This window comes from Podarcis muralis, chromosome 4 (genome assembly GCF_964188315.1).
Source record: "Podarcis muralis chromosome 4, rPodMur119.hap1.1, whole genome shotgun sequence".
In the NCBI taxonomy this organism is placed as follows: Eukaryota; Metazoa; Chordata; class Lepidosauria; order Squamata; family Lacertidae; genus Podarcis; species Podarcis muralis.
This window is the reverse complement of record NC_135658.1, coordinates 49709335-49728257: the sequence shown is the minus strand read 5'-3', so window position 1 is coordinate 49728257 and position 18923 is coordinate 49709335. Positions and strand designations below refer to the sequence as shown.

Below are 18923 nucleotides of genomic sequence, written 5' to 3'. Positions count from 1 at the left end.
CACTACCATAGGAATCACACCATGCAACTGCTAGCAATGGGGTGGAGGAGGTCTGTATGTTGCCAAAGGGACACTTTTTCTAAAACTAAATATAGTCTGGTGGTGGTTTCCATTAGCACTGTAGCTCAAGAAGAAAACGTTAGATCTCCCCCGCCTAAATGCAATAGTGGGGATTGCCTAGGATTAAAATTCACAAATGTTAGTGCAACAAACCATACAAATAACCTATCTTGTAGGTAGGTCCTGTATCCACACACAAAGCAAAACACTGACATAATGGTAATGCTATTGGGGGGGGGGTCTGAAAAGTCACCACCACTTTTTCCCTGGGGCAGTCATGGAAGTGCATATATTTTGCTCAACAGTTTATTGTTAGTCTGCTCATGTGCTTCCGAGTGTGAGATGATACTTTACCAGGCCCATTATAATTTTAATATGTCCATTACACAGTACTTTCCTCCTATTCATGCTCTCAGATAACATTATTGTAATCACTCTAGCTAAGGGCTTTATCCTTCATACAGGAGGGAAAGGGAAAGGTTTAAATCAAAAAGCTTGGAATAATCATGCACTGCACTTTCTGTAAAGAGCACCTGAAAATTACCACGATTTTATAGTTTATCTTTAGCACTCAATGATCCAACAGCTATAATTTCAAGAACTAATAAAAGAATCTCCTTAAATTAGGCTAGGTAGACCCCAAAATGGGGTTGTCATTTCTTAACCCCCATTTGATCATTCCTGGGAATCTAAAAATATAGAACAGTAGTGTTTTAGGGCAAGAGTTCCTTTTCTTAGGTGGCTATCAGGTAGTTGTATTTTCATAACAAAAACCTTCTAAAGTTAATGGCTGGCATACATTTGGCAGCTACCCTGCACAGATAAAAGGGATATATGGATTAAAGCTACTTAGCATTCTGGTCAGCACTGCAGAGCAGCAACATTACAAACAAAGATTTTACTAATTAGAAAGGCCTTTTTTCAGTGTATTTCATGGACTGTTAGGAAAGGCCCCCTTCCCAATAAAAAAAATATTTCAGAATCAGATATAAAATACAGAGTATGGATGCCAAAATTTCAGTGTTTGGCTCATCCTGTAATTTTTCAGTGAACTTTTGCAGTTATATTTTGAAAGAAGCAAGAACTCAGAGCGACTATTTGATACAAGGGATGAGAAGTTCAGTTTTTCAACATTCCATTTTGCACTCTTGTGTTTTCATACATAAGTCTGCTTCTATGAACTAAAAGCAATGATGAATATCCACATTTAAAGACATATTTTAACAAATATTTCATCTGAAAATACACATTTCTAAATATATTCCGGGATGTTTTTTGAGCTGAGAACTGCATTCAAATTTTTGGGAAGTGTGAAAACTGGTGAATAACTAAGTTCTGACCCACACGTCAGTCCAGTATGAGCAGATCAGATCAGTTTATACTTCAATTAAAACAAATCAGAATGAACGCTCAGTAAATAGCTGACATCGTCACATACAGGAGTACTCTCTAAACAAGTCATCTGGAAAACAACTTCAGTCTCTTTCGTAATGATGAAAGATGTCATCTCTTTGCAAATAATACAGCTGGAATGTTCTATGTCACCATTGCACATATCTCATCTTCCATAAGAACATTAAAAGAACTGGATTGTACCAAATGCCTAGCTAGTCCTCTTTGCTAGAGCTGCCAACCAGACTCCTGTGGGAAGCCCCAAAGTTGGACATGAGAGAAATAGCCATTGTTTGCTTTTGTTCCCTGATGATTGGCACTCTACATCTAATACTGGAGGTAATATGAATTTTTCCAAGTTGGGAACCATAATTAGGCATGGAGAAGGAATCCACCAAGTTCAGACAGGCTGACATGATTTGATCTATGTTATGTACTGAAGTTCTCACCCTGGGCCAGCAGGGGGATACTGTAGATAGTTATGCAAATGAAGGATCAAAAGTGACGTTCAGTGATTGGATAGTTTTAGAAAGTTGCTACAGTTACGTTGTTCTGGAGCTCTATATAAGCAGGCTGACTGAGCTCTTCAGTTCTGTTCTGTTCTGGCCTCTGAATAAACAAGAGCTGTTTGAAGAATTGCTGTGTCATCTGATATGTTCGCCCACAACTTAACAATCTAGGCATAAATTGACCTGGATCAGTCCGTGAATCCACAGCGAATTCACAGTTCTGTGGATCCAGTTACAAGGTAGTATGAGGATTGCAGCACAGCCTCTAAAAGCTATTTCTTTCCTTTAAATGTTTGAAAGCAGATAATCCAGCCATCTGGAGCCACAACAGCGGTTCCCTCAGGGAGTGATGATGTCCCATTGCTCTTCAGGAGAATTGTACAGGGGAAAACATGGCTGGCTCCATGTAAATAGTAAATGCATTTACCTGCCTCATGTTTTTGCATGAATTTTTAAAGAGATTTTCCCCTTACAAATATGCATAGAACCAGGACAGCGTAGAATTAGTCCCATACTCATGCAGAGTTGGAATGAACTGGATTTTGACAGATCTAGCCCTCAGGATATTAAGACATACAGCTTGGTAAAATAGCACCTGTCGTGCAAGCAGAAGGTCCTAGGGTGAATCCCCAGCTTCTCCAGGTGCAGCTGGCTGTAAAACTGCCCAGGTTCTAGTATTAAAAGAGGGGGAGATTTATCAATCTATCAATGCCCTGCCTTAATCACCTAAACTGTAACACTCCAGATTATGAAATGTTTCCTCATTTGGGACTTGCTTCAACTCCTTCATCATTTTGGTTGCCCCTTTCTTCCCCTTTTCCAGTTCTGTGATATCCTTTCTGATATACTACAAGGAACCCACAGTTCCACATGTGGTCTTATGAACAACTCCTCTTGTGTTTAAAAGGAGGGAAGTTTCTATGTTGTAATAGGTACGAACGGAAAAGTATTTCATGAAGCATTGCGCAAGGGCCACATTCCCTTGTTGGTATCCATGGGGGGAGGGGAGACACATGCCAATTGTGGGAATGGTCAGAGGCAATGGATGTGCCTCTTAGCTTTGTACAGTAGGCTACATTATACAAGTCACATGAAAGTATGAGGTTCTACAAAGTAACACTCATGCACAACTCTCCATGCAGAAAAGCAAGAGGCATAATCACAGAAGAGCATATTCCTGATGAAGAAAAGCACTCAGTGAGGTTATGGAGGGCATGGTTATAGGCGGTTATAGGTTACTGCTGTAATAGACAAAGATAGCTCTCCATATTTTGTTGCTGCTGCTGTTACAATTAGCGTATAAATAAAAGATATACAAGCAAGAATGATATAAAAAGTTTAAAGTCACTTCTAAGGGAACTACACCTACAGTACATTAGAAATTTCTATAGTACCAATCCAACTTGTTGTTTTCAGTAAACCTTCATCTTTCAGATCCAGACATTTACAATACAATTCTTATTCTCTTTGAAGCTTGGGGTCAATTGCATTGCCTTGAACTCCCCTTATATTTCTTTCTTTCACGTGCCACTGATTTTCATATCAAAGATTTACACGTTAAGCTTCAAACTTTATTATGCAGCATCAGCTTCTCCAGCTTCTAATTCTATTAGTAAGAGACATACTGTAGCTGCATGAATCAGCATGTTTGCATAGGAGTATGTAGCCAGTGGCGTAGCGTGGGGGGTGCAGGGGGGGCCGGCCGCACCGGGCGCAACATCTGGGGTTAGGGCAAATCCACAGGTTAGGGGGCGCAAATCCACGGGTTAGGGGGCGCAAATTACTGGCCTTGCCCCGGGGGCTGACAACCCACGCTACGCCACTGTATGTAGCACAGATGTTCCAGTGCTATGACCAATGGGTCCCGAAAGAGTAATTAACTCTTAGAATTCTTATTTGTGTCACTCTAGACAATGCTGATTTTAAATAAAGGCCAACTGATACTGGCCCACATGTTTAGTAATAGGTAGGCATATATTATATTAATGCCTTTCTACGTACAAATTCTTAAAAACCACCGTGTTCATTAATTGAATTCAGAATTCAGCTCAGATTTATTTATCAAACCCATGCCTCTTTCTCATAGTCACATACAATTATTAATGTAAAGGCATGGTTCAAGCAACACTGGAACACGATAATATGTGATTAAAATAAAAAAATGTGCATATATGCCAAAAAGCAGGAGTAAAAAAACTAATTCTACAATTAAATTCAATCATATCAAATAAAATATTTGATATATTCAGGAAGATTCCATTTTTTATAGCAGTAACATAGTCAGGATAGAGCTAGATGTGTTAAAATTGGGCTGTACCGACACATCTTAAAATAAATACTCCTGTAAAAGTACCAGTCTTTTTTAAAAAGGAAAAGCATTACATCATAACCCTGTAAGTACACAGAATTTATGAGCAAAAATAGCTACAGAAATCAAATGCAAATCTATGGGAAGACCCATCCAAGCGCTTAGCAGTTGTTGGAATCAGAGCCCAGAACTGCCATAAATGGCACAAAGCCATTTAATATCCAATCACTCAGCCCCAATGCTTCAATGACTAGCAACATGATTTGAATATTGAACATTCTGAAACAGTTTGAAGTTGTAATATAAAACCAGAAACTAAGCCACCAAACTCACATGATATGTATAAGTTCCCTGTTATCTAAAATGCTATATCCTTGGAATCAATACATTCAGAGCGTGAATCACAGATTGTGAATAACAGTTATTTCCATAAATAAGAACAGCACACCTGTTTTTAGTACTTACAGACCTGTTCTGGTCTTATCTCACATATACAGAGATTAGGACCACTATTATTATAATTTAATACAAACAGCAATAACTAGAAGCCTGTAGCCAAAGAGTTGAATGTTTCATTCAAATCAAAATGAGGCATTCAGCTGCAGAAGCAGTGGTACTGTCAGGGCAGGACTTTGGGGGCAGAGGTTCAGAATGCAAAGTCTCTCTAAACACTGCAAAATAGTAAAGTAATACCCACTTCTCATGGGACATTCAGGAGAACAAATGGCTAAGGAGTAAATCCTACACAAATCTGGAATGAAGCTCCTAAGGTAGTTAGATGGCACCTTGTACATCTCCGTCTGGCAACTCCTGCAGCCAAGCTGGTGCCAAATACATTCCTCTGCTTTCCTTTGGACCACATCAGTGAGGTCAAGAGGAAGTATTGTTATCTGAGCAGCCCACAACTTCCAAACACATTGCCCAGGCTTGCATCCCGGAGTGATTACTTCCCTGAGGCCAACTCAGCAAAAACAACACAGGAAGCAGCAGTTATGAGTTACTGGTCTCTACAGCCACAGGAGGCACTGTGATACTCTGGTAGTTGGACTTCAGCTCTGGAAGTACACACTTGAGGCAGACAGATGCCACAATAGTAAAGTAACACACATTGCCATTTAAAGAGAGGGCCCCATAGGATGAGTGAAACCACAGTCTAAAATGATGCAACTACCACTGCCCACCAACATTAGCTACTGCTTCTTGTCACAGGTTGCTTCCTGAGGGTTGTCTGGTCACAATATATTAGTGACAGTAGAAGCTCTTTTAGACTCCTGACTTGGGGTGGGGAACCTTTGGCCCTCCAGCTGTTGCTGGACGCCAGCTCTCATCAACCCCTGTCAGCACGGCCAATGATCAGGGACGATGAGAGTTGTAATCAAACAACATCTGCAGAGATGCTGCTAACCAATCACTGCTATTCACATGATCTCTTGTTTTGAGTAAGTTCCTTCTGTTGGTTTCTGTTTTATTCAACTATGTGCCTGCTCCAGTGTCTGATGTTGCCTTGGTTTCTGCTTTTAACCCACAAGCTACTTTGTCCCACTTTGTTTGGTCACTATGGCTTGAATCCTGAGATAAGGAAATTCAAGGAAGGAAAGCTTACCATCTCCTGTAGCTTCTCTGATGATCATGAGGCTCTTCTGAAACCCATTTTTCCATAAACATCCTGATATTATTCTAGGATCAAGGCAATTCTCCCCTTCCTTAGGAGTCCCTGTATTTTATCCCACAATGTTCAGCAGATGCTCTGGCTGTCCAAAAAGTATTACCAAGGTACATGGGTGGCTTGAGGAGGGGGGAGGCAGAGAACATTTTTTCTGATCATTTCCTTATGTTTTTCTTTATCCAAGGATGCAGTCCCAGGCCTCTTAGCAAGCTTCCTGATCACTCCTCTCTCCTGCAAAATTTATTCAAAGCCAACCCATGACTGCCCCTACTTGCATTCTCTATCTACTCTTTCTTCAAATTCATATTTCTCCGTTTGTTGCCTTTGGCTTCATTGAATTTACTAGGTTCCCTGTCCTGAAGCTTCAGTGAATACCAGGACCACTTCCTAGTGTACCCTGTGAAGTTTTCATCCCAAGCAAACTAATAAGTTACCCTTTCTTCACTCAATATGTACTTCAAATTGTTTAGCTTCTTGAACTGAACATTCCAGAGCAACAGAGTAACATGGCCAAACAATGCCAGAAGTTTCACAACCACAATACAGCTGCTGCAGGAGTAGTGGTAAAAAAAAAAGTGTCTGCATTTTTCAGTGTTCCATCATTATAATGCCATAAAGATAATTTATACTCTCATTCTAAAAGTTGCTGTGGAATTTGACCATACCCAAGTGCCTACTCGTCTACCAGAAAAAGTGTGAATATTCATGCCTCTCTTCCTTTTCTCCAGCAGCAACAACAAGATAAGCAGGATGGAACATCCAAGAAGGGTATTCAGGTGTGGGGAGATCATGGTGTGTGGTATTTAGTTAGGAAATAAATTCAAATTGGCATGGAAATAAACTTAGGTATTGCCTGAAGTGGGTGAAATCAATGCAATTTTAGATGGCAATCCCATTTATGCTGCAAAGAGTTTTATTTTAGTCTCTTGACTCCCTTAGATCTTAATCATTCATGATTATCATAGTTGTCAAACTGTTATCAGTATCTACATAACATCAACCAAAGAGAAAATAAAACTCCCTAGACTTCAAATGTAATGGAAAGTGTATGGGTACACATTCATAGCTGGTCTGATAATATGGTTGTTGTTAAAGATTTCTTAGAAAAATGAGAACTTCACATGTCAAAAAAGTGTAGGTTTATGATTATGCGCTTACTTGTCATTATTCTTCTGCAGTATGCAAAAAGGCCATTGAATCCTGCTCTGATTATTTAAAAAGGATACTTATCTAGTTTTTATTGGTCTTATACTACTTTAACTAACATGGCTCCCCTGAAAAAATATGGGAAAGGTAAATTTTGTGAAGTACTAGAATTCTGTTAGATGTCCATACTTCCCCCTGCTTCACTACAGCATTCCCCAATAAAAAAGATTTTAATCTATAGTGCAGATATGAGCAGGAAGGTTCTAGGTTAATGAACGTAATACCCAAGCACCTTATTGTAAAAAAAACTATATCCAGTAATTAAATGTAATATGAGCATGCTAGAGCTCCAGTGAGATTTCCTAGCAGAGAGCATCATATATTTGAAGCAGCTACTGCTTGCCATTGATTTTAAATTTGGTACACAAATGGTAACATAAGAATGGTGCTCTTGTTCATTATTAAAGCCCAGATTCTATGCAGCTGCACTCAGGAATAGGCATGAGGATCCTAGTGTAGCTGCAAAGGCACAACTTGCTTCTTCATGCTAGAACAAGGGCCTGATGTCAGCACCAGAGCCCTGCACAGCACACAGCTTAGTATCAGCATTAGTGCCATGCTAAAATGTCTCTTGAATTCCCCCCTCCCAGTCAATCTCCATCAATTAAAGAGAAAAGAATCTGCATAATAAAATTATCAAAATGGAGATGTTCTCACAGGTGAAGTGCAGAGTTTTGCTGTGCTTATTTTCCAAGTGGCCAAGGGCTTTTGTGAGCATCCTGAAAACCCCATGACCTCTTCAGCTGAACTCTTCTAAAAGCATAGGAAGTTGGGGTTGGGGTTCTTCCAGTGCATACAACAGCTGTTCATTTTTAAGTGGTCGGATTTAAAAAAGAAAAAAACCCTGCAAGATTTCCCATTAAAAATAATGTCAACAATTGAACGAGTCTCATGCGCTCTGTAACATCTCCTGGCTTTCTATTCTTCAGTTAAAGCTCCTTTCCATGGACCTTACCAGATCAGGAATCACAAGCAGAGAATCTGCAGAGGGCTAAAGAAATATTTAATGGAAATTAAAATGCACACACATTACCCATGGTCATCTCAGAGTAATAAAGCAAGCTTTCAGATCTGAAAGCACCTCAAGAATGAGGGAGAAAAATTGAAAACCTTTGAGAAACTGGAGGACGGATTTCAGCATAACTTGAATCAGCATGCAAAGGACTTCCTCCAGGTTCCTGTTTTGCACCCACAAAAAGGCATGAAGCATAGTATCAAGCTGTGTGAGTGGCAATCGTCATTATTTGGGGTAAACAGGCTGTCATTGCAAAAGTGAACAGAGCTATCCGTATTTCCCTAGGACTATGTCCATAATTATGTTACAGAATGGCATGTCTCTACGTACATCATCTGTTCAAGAAAAACAGCCACAAGAACAAGTTGTAGGGTACAGTGGGATTGAGAAATGAAGATGAGCTCTGACATAAGCACGTACAGCCCAAGTCATATTTGCCTTTACTGATAATGATCAATCAGTGCCCTGAAGTGTGTTTTGCAAGGTTGTTTTAAAAAGTTTATATTGCTACAGAGGTTGCGCGCCACCCCCAATCGCTGCAGAACAGTAGCATGAATCCAGGAGTTCCAGGAGCTAACCTGGGATGTGTTTCCATTGGCAACACAGAGGAAACTAGTATCCTTAATAAACATGGCTTATTCTACACATACTGTATTTACACCTGGGTCTACTTTGGAGACAGTTCAGAGCATTACATCTCACGAAGGGCTTGTTTCCCACAACAGCATTGTGTGCAGCATTGAAATCCAAGGCATCCTGAACACCATCTCTGTGCCTCTGTCCCAGCCTGCCAAGATGGTTCTGGCCTTCACAGCAGCTCATTAAGTCCTCTCCCTTCTTTCCTAACCTCTAAATTTCAAAAGAACACTACATACCCTTATTACCCAGGCAACTTCCCCATCTCAACTCTGCTATTGTCTTCAGCTAACTAACACACAGCTGGTGGGGAAGACAGCATCTGCATGGTCAATTGTTCTTCCGGTACTTAGTTTTCATTCTCTTCTAAATAGTGTCACTATCAGCGATCTCCTGAACAGGAAAACTGGTTCAGCCTGTATTTTTTATTGGCCTGGCATCTTCCCTTCATAACTCCAAATATTATCTAAATTCTACCATATAATATTTTCTAACATTCACTAACTCTAGAAATTATGAGTGCTACTGCACCCCTAAACTCTGTTACCTCATATCTGTAACAATATATTCATTTATGTTGGTAACCTGGTCCATATCCCATAGCACATGGGGATGGGAATTCAGAAATCTTTTGTATTTAAAACAAGAGGCTATAGGTATGTGCATCTGTCTTGTTTTTACAAATGTAAAAATAACCAACAGTGAAAGTTTTCAAAATCAAAGCATTTTTCCCCCATTGCAAAATTGATTACTTTTCCTTGCTACAGAATCATTAATTGAATGGGAGAATGTTTGCATTAAGATGTGCAGAATTATTTATAAGAAATATTTGTTTTTACTAGTTATGCAAACTTGTTTAAAGCGATTTCCCTTGAGATAAGATACATATTACTCTGATTGAATTGTGTAACATTTTGTTTAGAGCTCTTCAAAGAGATTTGTCTTCAGACAACAGCAATGAAGAGGTATATGGAATTAAAGCTGGAGGAACACTGAGAGAAAGGGACACTACGTGGTACAGTCTGAATGTAGCAAGACTAAATACACTGTTAGTATTTCACAGAAGTTGATTCCATGCTCTTGAATAAAGGAGTAAAAGTTTTTCAAACACTAGCATGATCAACAGTGGAGAAGATATAATGAGGATTGTGACAAACAATATACTATTTAGAACAAAGGAAGCACTGTACAAACTTAATTTGTAGTTGTGCCTGGCAAGGGACTAATTGGGAAAAACGTTACAACATATAAGTATCACGTCCCAAGCAGTTACACTACATAGCCCAAGTTCAATAAAGGAACAACAAAACACATACCTACACAGTTCATTGTCATAATAAATTGAATAGAAACTTTCCCTTGCAAAATCAGGACAGAATGCATTAACACACAGTCTCCAGAGCCTATCAATGGTTTTTGCATCTTCATGGCCTCTTTAACAAATTTGGTAGTTCTGTATGGCATTAAGTAATTGTATGGCCAATAAAAAAATGTGTACCATTAGAGCTCCTCAGATCTGAATACAGACAACATTTCCTTATAAAGTGTACCATATCCCTTTTCTTGTGGCAACCATGTGGAAAGTATCTATTCTCACCGTTGAACCCCATAGCACTCCTTCACCTCCATCAACTGCAAAGGAATTCAGGCTACATTTAGTCAACCACCACCTCAGCTCATGTGAACAAGAAAGGATAGATATGGGGTACTTTCTTGGAAGAATATTATTATTTTTATATAGCTTATTGGAATGCCATTCTATTACAAGTGCCCCTATAGTGTGAATTTCAACATCATATAGTTGTTCTTATATGTTATATAATCCTGAGTTGTTTGGGGGAAAGAGTTTTTCCTCATCTGATAATTAACTAAAAAACCTCCAGGAGCAATGGAGATCATTGTACTTACAAAACTATGGTGACAATAATGAAGGCAGTTTTCAGAATCCCAGCACTTGTTATGGGAGACTCCTTCAGTTGCACTCCAGATGCAGAGAGCTCTGATGTCATCTCCCATGCTGATATAGCAACCATGATAGATTAGAGCAAAACCTAAAATGCATGAAGCCTTGAAGTACAAAAACTATGAAAATGCTTGAGCACACCTTAGAATCACAGAATAAAGTATTGGGGTGGTGATAGCATTTAAAAACATAAACCCTACATTAAAAAAGCAAATAAATAAATACAAGCAAGCTGCCGAGCCTAGATAAACACAACTCTGGCTGCCATCTTGACAATTGAAAGTGGAGTACATATGCAATGTACAAGAAGTGAATAATCCATCTGCTTCCTCCAGTTTATCACATATATAACTCCCCAACATACTGTAGGATGCTGACAAAAGTGCAGATGTCATTTCTGTAAATTCTGGGACCTTTTGAAGGCCTTATCAGTTGCCGCTGTATTATTATTATTATTATTATTATTATTATTATTATTATTATTATTATTTACCAGTTATTGGCTTTGATCCAAAGTCATGCTTTAGAGTAGACCAGTTAAAATAATAGGACATTATTTCAATGGGTCTACTCTAAGCACAACAAAGTCTGGATTTAACCACTTACGTGGCACTTTTCTGAGAGGAAAATATATTATTTGAATAAGTTACACATGTCAAAAATGATGCACAGCTGTGGGTATCGAGTGGGTGATCTTAACACTGCTTAGCTGAGGTCATATTAAAGTGCTTTTCTTTTTTTATAATTTATTTATAGAATGGAAGGAATGAATTGGTTTGTATGTGATGTGATCTAACAAACCCCCCACCCATTAAGGTAAAGGACCTGGTTATTATAGCACATGATGCATTGCACATATAATTCAGAATTTACAGCCCTCATGTTCAGGCCCAGAGACTCTGCCACAAACATCTGAATTCCAAGTAAGATTTATTTCCAAACATCAGAGGATGGTAGAAAGCAATTATTAAACTTCCAGAAATATACTTTTGCTGAAGTCATCCTGTTCAGACAAATACTCCCATTGATTTCATTGTGTGTGTGTCACAGAAAGGAAGAGATAAATAGATAAAATGAGAAGAACAGTTATTTAAAGCTATTGAGCAAATACCACCAAATTTAGACTCCGAATCTGATTTGCTGAAAAGCATGAAAAGTTGAAATCTAAAAAAAAACAGCCACAGTGTATTTTCTTGTAAATCTGTAGATAAACTGCATTCTACTGCCATTTAAAAGCCTACAAATTCAATACCTAGTTTATGTCGAAAGCATATTGCATTTGGTTGTCACCACATTATTATATCTAAAATAGCTGACACTGACAGGCCAACACGAGAGGTAGATAGGCCTAAATTTGGATCTTTCAAATCTCCCTTTTTCACTGCAATATCTAAATCCTTGCAATTTGCTGTGGCAGCAGTGGTTGATAGTTAATGGAAGTGAGTGTGTTTGCAAAATGGTAGTAAGAATATTCCTGTTCCCAGATCTGCCATGTACACATATCTAAGGATTCAGATGTAACAACTGAGCTGGTCCAGAGCAGGCCTACTTTAGAGAGAGGGAAATACTACTAAATAGAATATTTCACACAAGAAATTCTGACCAATCAGAGAGGCAGAGGCATTTGGCCAAGTGTGCACTATACTGTAAATGTAGCCAACAACAATTCTCACGCAAATGCTTTCTACATGCAAGTACATATACAAGAAAATGGAGCGCTGCATCAAGTGTACCATCTGTGAGATTTATCTAAAGCTGAACACTGACTAAGGTATACTACTGATTCTTTTTGGTTTTTATTTATCACTGAGGATTTGTGTTGAGACCAACTCAGAGAACATGATACGTAATGAATAAAAGTAATAAATAAATGAAATGAAATATGAAAATATGGCTTTAAAATGATGCGAGAGTTGTTTTCATACACAGTGTCCTTACCCATTCACTAAGAGAGGCCTATGAACTGCACGCAGATTACCATCAGAAGAATCCCAAACAGAATTAATACACTACCATCTCTTTTAGTCTTACAAATAATCCTTTTAAGTAGATGTATATAGATTAAAGCCAATTGAATCCCATTCAACATCCAGTATGATATTGTTTAAGTTAGTAAAAAAAAGTCCTTTCTGACTTTTTTGGGGGGAGGGAGAGCAAAATGCCAGCAAAATGGTTCAGTTTTTAAAATGCAACTTTATCCAACCAATTTTAAAGCTTCTCTCTCACAAAGTAAACAAACTTTCTTGGTTTTCTTTTGTTTTAAGGTCATGATGTTCTTATTTTCAGCCAACAGAGCACTCTTGGCACATTAACATCCTCTATAATTACCTTTCAGCATCAGCCCAATTCTCTTTTCAGGAAGGATTGTAGGAGATCACTCGCCTGTGCTATGCTGTTTATTTTGAAGAATGTAGTGAGGAAGAATAAAAGCCCTGACATGTCATCAGAATGTAACTCTATGTTTTGCCAATCAGTTGCTCATCAGGGCAAAAGTAGCAGGAATAGCTACCCTTGTTTGAGTGCCAGGGGTGCTTTAGGTAACTGCTAATGTTAGCAACACTGCTCTTTCCAGGCAAGACTTTTTTGTAGTTCAATCAAAGAGGAGGGAAAATCAAAGTGATTTTCTGAAGTAGTCTAATATTACCTTAATATTACAAGCTGACACTTGCCCAGTCCCTTTTTAAGTGATAGTGAACTTCCTACAGACATTTCAGAAGGAGAGATGGGAGTGTCAGGTAAGAGCCATATTATTTATTCATATGTACATTTACATCCAGGCCTTCAGCAAAATCTTTCTCAGATCATATTGAGCATAACAAAAAGATCTGAATGTACTGTACTTTACTTGTTTCAATTCACCATTGTACAGAAACAATGTCCTATTCCATCATAAAGCTAAGCAGTTTTTGAGATCCCAAATAAGCATTAATATTAACCTCTATGAAATCTTAACCTGGCATCCCATCATCCTCTATAAATCAGAATTCCTTATAGTAACAAAATGGGCTTAATCTATTTTCTGTGAATCGACCTTTTACACATATTTTATAGAGACAACTTAAATGTTGCAAGCCAACATTTTTTGCATCTTATAGTTAAATGTGGGCCTACAAGGATTTAAATTATCAAGACCAATATTTCCCAACCTTGGGTCTCCAGCTGTTTTTGGACTACAATTCCCATCATGATCTGACCATTTGTCTTGCTAGCTAGGGATGTTGGGAGTTGTAGTGCAAAAACAGCTGGAGACCCAAGGTTGGGAAATACTGATCTAGACACTTTTCAGATATTGCTTTTTTAAAAAGACAACATACTCTTCAAAACGTGTTTTTGGAGTGCATATCGCATTATCAGTACAATTAAATGTGTTGATTTGGGCCTTCTTATTTAATTATGACATTGATTAGCACTCAGGCTTGGCAGTTTTTTACTTCTGCTATTCTGAGCAAGCAGTTGCTTCAGCTCAAACATATTGCGATTGCTTAAAAAGAATTGCATTCTTCCTTCACCAACCTAACAACACAATGCTTTCCAAAGAAACAAGCTTCAACCATGCTTCATAAAATCCACATCAACTATATTACCAACATAAAACCTGAACCTTGGGGGTTTGTATATCTAAAACAAATGACCCCAGTGATTACTGTCTATTTTATTTGTGCCTCCCATATGCTCTCCCACTTCTTTTAGTTATTGAGAGATAACATGCATTCTAAGATTCTAGATGAGTACACAGTTAAGAAGTTAATAGGATGCCCAAATAATTCTGACATTTTAACCAACAGAATTGTTCCAAATTGCGTCCTCCCAATTTTTTTCCAAGGTCCCCACCCAACAAGATGTATGTGTTTCTTGTTAATGAACGAAGTTTCTCTTCTTAATTCTTGCCATTTGTTTAGGCAATTTTATTTAGCCTTTTATTTAGTTCCATCCACAGCAATTGTAGCAATCCGCATATGGGTTTCAGTGAGATAGATTACTCTGACAAAGATGCACATACACATACAAACATACAAGGGATGTGGTGGATGAAAATAACATGTTGTATTTGTACCTTAAAAAACCATGAAACATGGTTTGTAATTGACTATGAAACCCAGTGGTTCTGGACAAGCCACTATTTCACAGAATGGATGACCAACTATAAAGCACACTGCATGCTGAAAAGACCTTCAGAAATGATTAAAATACAATCTCTCTCCAATGCAAATTTTATCAAAAGCAATCTGACCCAAAGAACTGTTCTTGAAGGCATATGGTCTAGTTCTACTGATGAATCAATAAGGTCTAGCCTTGGATGTGGTATTCTTCAGAGTTATAGCAGAGTGCGAAATTGATCAATAAATATGTTGTTTGCAGTTAAGTCATTTTTAGGACATGGAATCTTCCCAGCTGAAGAACAATATGAATTTGCAAATTTGCACCCATCTATTTCTTGAACCTTAGCAACACCTTGCTCCACAAACTACCCCGCTAAGCAGATGTGAATGCTTAGGCTACTGTCTTCCATTGCCTCTTCTCTTAGCTCTAACTGTTGTTCTGCTGAATATCCTCAGGGCAGTACTAAATTACTAAATACAATTGATCTGAAGTCTACCCAGAGATAGCAAAAAAAGAAAAGAAAACAGCATTTTCACTTAAGATAATAGCATCCAGTGACTTACATTCCTAAGGACATGAGATACAAAATAATTATGTGAGATACTGTCCTCAGTATCCCTAATTATCATTGGTTTGAAAATGTGCAACAGTTTGCTCTTAGGCATTTTATAAACCTGCATTGTTGATGTTGCTTTAAAAAAAAGATGCTGCAGGTCTTAATTCTAAACATGTTTGATGGAAGGGAAGCAGGGCAGGAAAATGGCTTGTGCAGCTAATTTGCATATCACTGCCTGTGCTCAGCTGAGGGGGGGGGGGGGAGATGAGAACAGAGAATTGAAGAAGTCACATCCAAAATGTCAAGCTGTGCTTGAAGAATGATAGAAGACAGACTCACTCTCTTTCTGCCTGTGTAAAAGCCTTGCTTTGACATAGAGTGAAATTAACAAACTTAGCCATTTCAGTAGAACTCTATCACCCCCTGCTGGACAGAATAATTCAGTAAAAAGAGCAACCTAGAAAATGCAAGTCCAGAAGTAATCCCAGTTGGTGAAATTCCACCCCCCCCCCCTTTCTTAGATATGCTTTATAAATAAAGTGTATGGCATGCATCTGTCCAGCTTTTCCCCAGCATGCATACACACACACAAATATATATATGAACTTCCATGTAGCTAGTTGCCATAATACCTATAAATCCTTTCCCAGGAAGGGCAAAACAAGCTCCTCCAGCAATTTAACTGACTCTTTAAGTCATGCCAAAAACTTGTCTAAACAGTTTGAAACGCTGCAATTAATTTGCACAAAGGGGTTCTGTTAGTGCGTCCCATTCATACAGCGCAATGTTCCTTCTGCCTGTCCAAAAGTAGTGGAATCCTGAAGTAACCTAGGAGTAAGAAGCACACAACAGGCACAGACCAGCCTCTGTTTCAAGCAAAGCACTGCTAAAATGTACGTTTAAACACACAAACATATATCCGAAAACCAAAAGCGCGGAGGTGCAGCTTCTGCCTTTGCCTTCTTATTGCAATGCAACTGCCATTCAGTTCTAAGGATGTACACATGCCATGCACCACCTTGTATCAGAACGGCTGTGTGCATACCTACACAGATGTGCCATACACAACACAGCACCCAGTGTCTGCTGTTGGCAAATTTAATCCAGGAAAGCTCTCCTTACAGAACCACAAGGAGACAATTTTTTCCCCTCTTGTGGGGGTGGGGGGGACCTCCAGATTTCCTCACTGGCAAGGACTCCCAACCCCATTCAAATTCATTCAAATTGGGTAAATCCAGTTTAATTAGTATGTGAAGGAAGGCTTTACATTCAATCCCATTCCTTTTACTGCAGTACCAGGAGAGGGGAGGGAGAGGGAAAAAAATCAAAATCAGCTGTGAAGAAACAAGGACAATCATTGTTCCGAATGATCAGAGAAAGATTAGCCCCCAAGAAAACTGCAGTTAGCATGCTCGTTTTCCATCGTATATCACAGACGTATATATCAGGAGATCTTCCTCGATTTAAGAAGGTGACCAATGCAAAAGGCAAAATGATACTTCAAGTGTCAGGTTGCTGCTGCTACTGGCGATAGGAGTGTGAGGGTGGGGGGGGGGCGTTATTTTAATTGCATTATAAGCATCACGAAGAGATGGAGGAAGATTGAGGGGCTCATGGAAGGGAAGGAAGGGAAGCGAGGGGGAATCGTTCTCCTACCTTGCCCGCTACTGAGGAACAATCCGAGCAGGTAAAGAGTCAGGCGGTTCATTTTCAGGAGCTCCCGTTGGTGGACAGTTCCCAAGTTAAGAGGCGCCGAGCGGAGGCGAAGCCAGCAGTCTCGCTCCTACTTTGCCGCCGCCTCTGCTGCTACTGCGTCGCTCTCCTCGCGCTCAAGTCTCCTCACCCCTTCAGTCAAAGGCGCGCGCCCGCCGCGCGCCCGCTCGCACATAGACGCGCGCCGCGAGAGCAAACTCCAGCCCCGAAGCCTCCTCGCGAGCGCCGTTCGCCGAGTGACTGCAAGCGCCTCTTTGCGCCTCGCTATATCAAGGAGGCGGCGGCGGTAGCAGCAGAGGAGGAGCCGTTACACACACACACACACGAAGGAAGGAATGGGAAGTATCCCTCCGCCGGCACACATGCACGGCTTGATTTGAAACGCACACACATACACACACACACAAACGGGAGCCGGTCCAGCTCGACGAGCGGTAAAGAGCGAGGAAAGGGGAAGAGAGAGAGAGATTCTTCCGCGCCTTTTTGGCGCTCAGGCGCTGCTTCTTACAACATTCCGCGCCTTTCCCGCCTGGGCGGAATGCCGCCCAAGGGGAAGCGGCTCTGCTGGCTGGCTGCGAGCAGGTTTTCGAGGAGAAGAGGAAAGGGAGCTGCCCCCGAAGCTGTGGGGAAGCGCGAAAGGGCAAAAGGCATGTGGAGAGGCGAGGCAGAACAGGAAAGAGAGAGGGGGAAAAAAAAGTTTGCAGGAGCTGAAAGGCGACGGATATGCAGATGTGGAGGGGCTGCGTGGGCTCACATGCCTGTGCAGTGCGACAGGTTGCACCGAGGTGCGGGGAAGGAGGGAGACGAGTCGCGAAGGGAAGGCTGCTGCTGCTGGAGGAGTCTGTGGTCAGAAAGGTTTCTACAGTGACAAAAATCTGCCTGCTAGGTGCTGCAAGCGGGGTGGGCTGCGGTGGGTGAGGCTCCAGAACAACGCGGGGAGTGGCTGCCTGTAAAGACATGTCTGGATCTGCGAGGGGAGGCGGCTTTCTTTTCTTTTTCCCTTGCTTTTTTAATGAGGAGGAAAACAAAATGGCTGTAAGGAGAAAAGAGAAAACAAATCGGGCATCTGGAAAGGCCACCTGAGACCGACGTGGGGGTGAATGGCTTGAGGCTATGCCGTCCAAAACGGGAATGCCCAAAGTTGAGGTGAAATTTCCATGGGGAATATAGGACATAACGGGAGAGCAGGTGAAAGGGGGAAAGAGAGAGAGAACCACACCATCTTTGGGCGATGAGGATTTAAAAGGCGCTGAAATAATATGCATGGTTGAAAAGGCAAGGAATGGCTAAGTGTGGGTTGACACTCCAGAAACAAAGATTCTCTCTCCAAACCAGCAAGTCTGCATGGAGAAGGAGCTATGCAACCAGTGCAGGTGCAGATTGGCATCTGGATTGTTACTTACTGCATTTATACCCCTGTCATTTCTCCAATGCACTCAAGGCAGCATACCTAGTTCTCTCCCCAAATGCATCTTCCCAAGAACCCTGCAAATTCCGTGCTAGATTAAGAGATAATGATTGCTCCAAATCTCTCCCCTTCATGCCGAGTTGGGATTGAACCTGAATCTTTCCAGTCTCCAACACTGTAATAATGATGCACACCTGGCTTCTAATGTTCACCTGCATTGTGCTTCTTAGGGCACCCCAATGTAGCAGTTTGACCAATTTAAAGCGGATGAATATGTTCATATCCTTATGAGGCCATTGACTGGGTGCAGCTAGAGCTGAATTGACTCCATATCTTTGGGCCAGTGCTGGTTTATACAGTGGTACCTCTGGTTACGTACTTAATTCGTTC

At 40.3% G+C, this 18923-nt stretch overlaps 1 protein-coding gene across 3 annotated transcripts in view; it reads right to left on the bottom strand.

The window, feature by feature from the left end:
- Window positions 1-17695, bottom strand: part of NCAM2 (neural cell adhesion molecule 2) — a 197376-nt gene extending 179681 nt beyond the window's left edge. The window contains exon 1 of one of the 3 annotated variants that reach the window (XM_028726954.2): window positions 17069-17695. In XM_028726954.2, the coding sequence (XP_028582787.2) occupies window positions 17069-17120 (52 nt within the window). In that variant the 5' untranslated portion in view covers window positions 17121-17695. The remainder of the gene's footprint in view (window positions 1-17068) is intronic. The other 2 variants (XM_028726955.2, XM_028726953.2) reach the window with 2 other exon arrangements.
- Between the last annotated feature and the right edge of the window lie 1228 nt (window positions 17696-18923).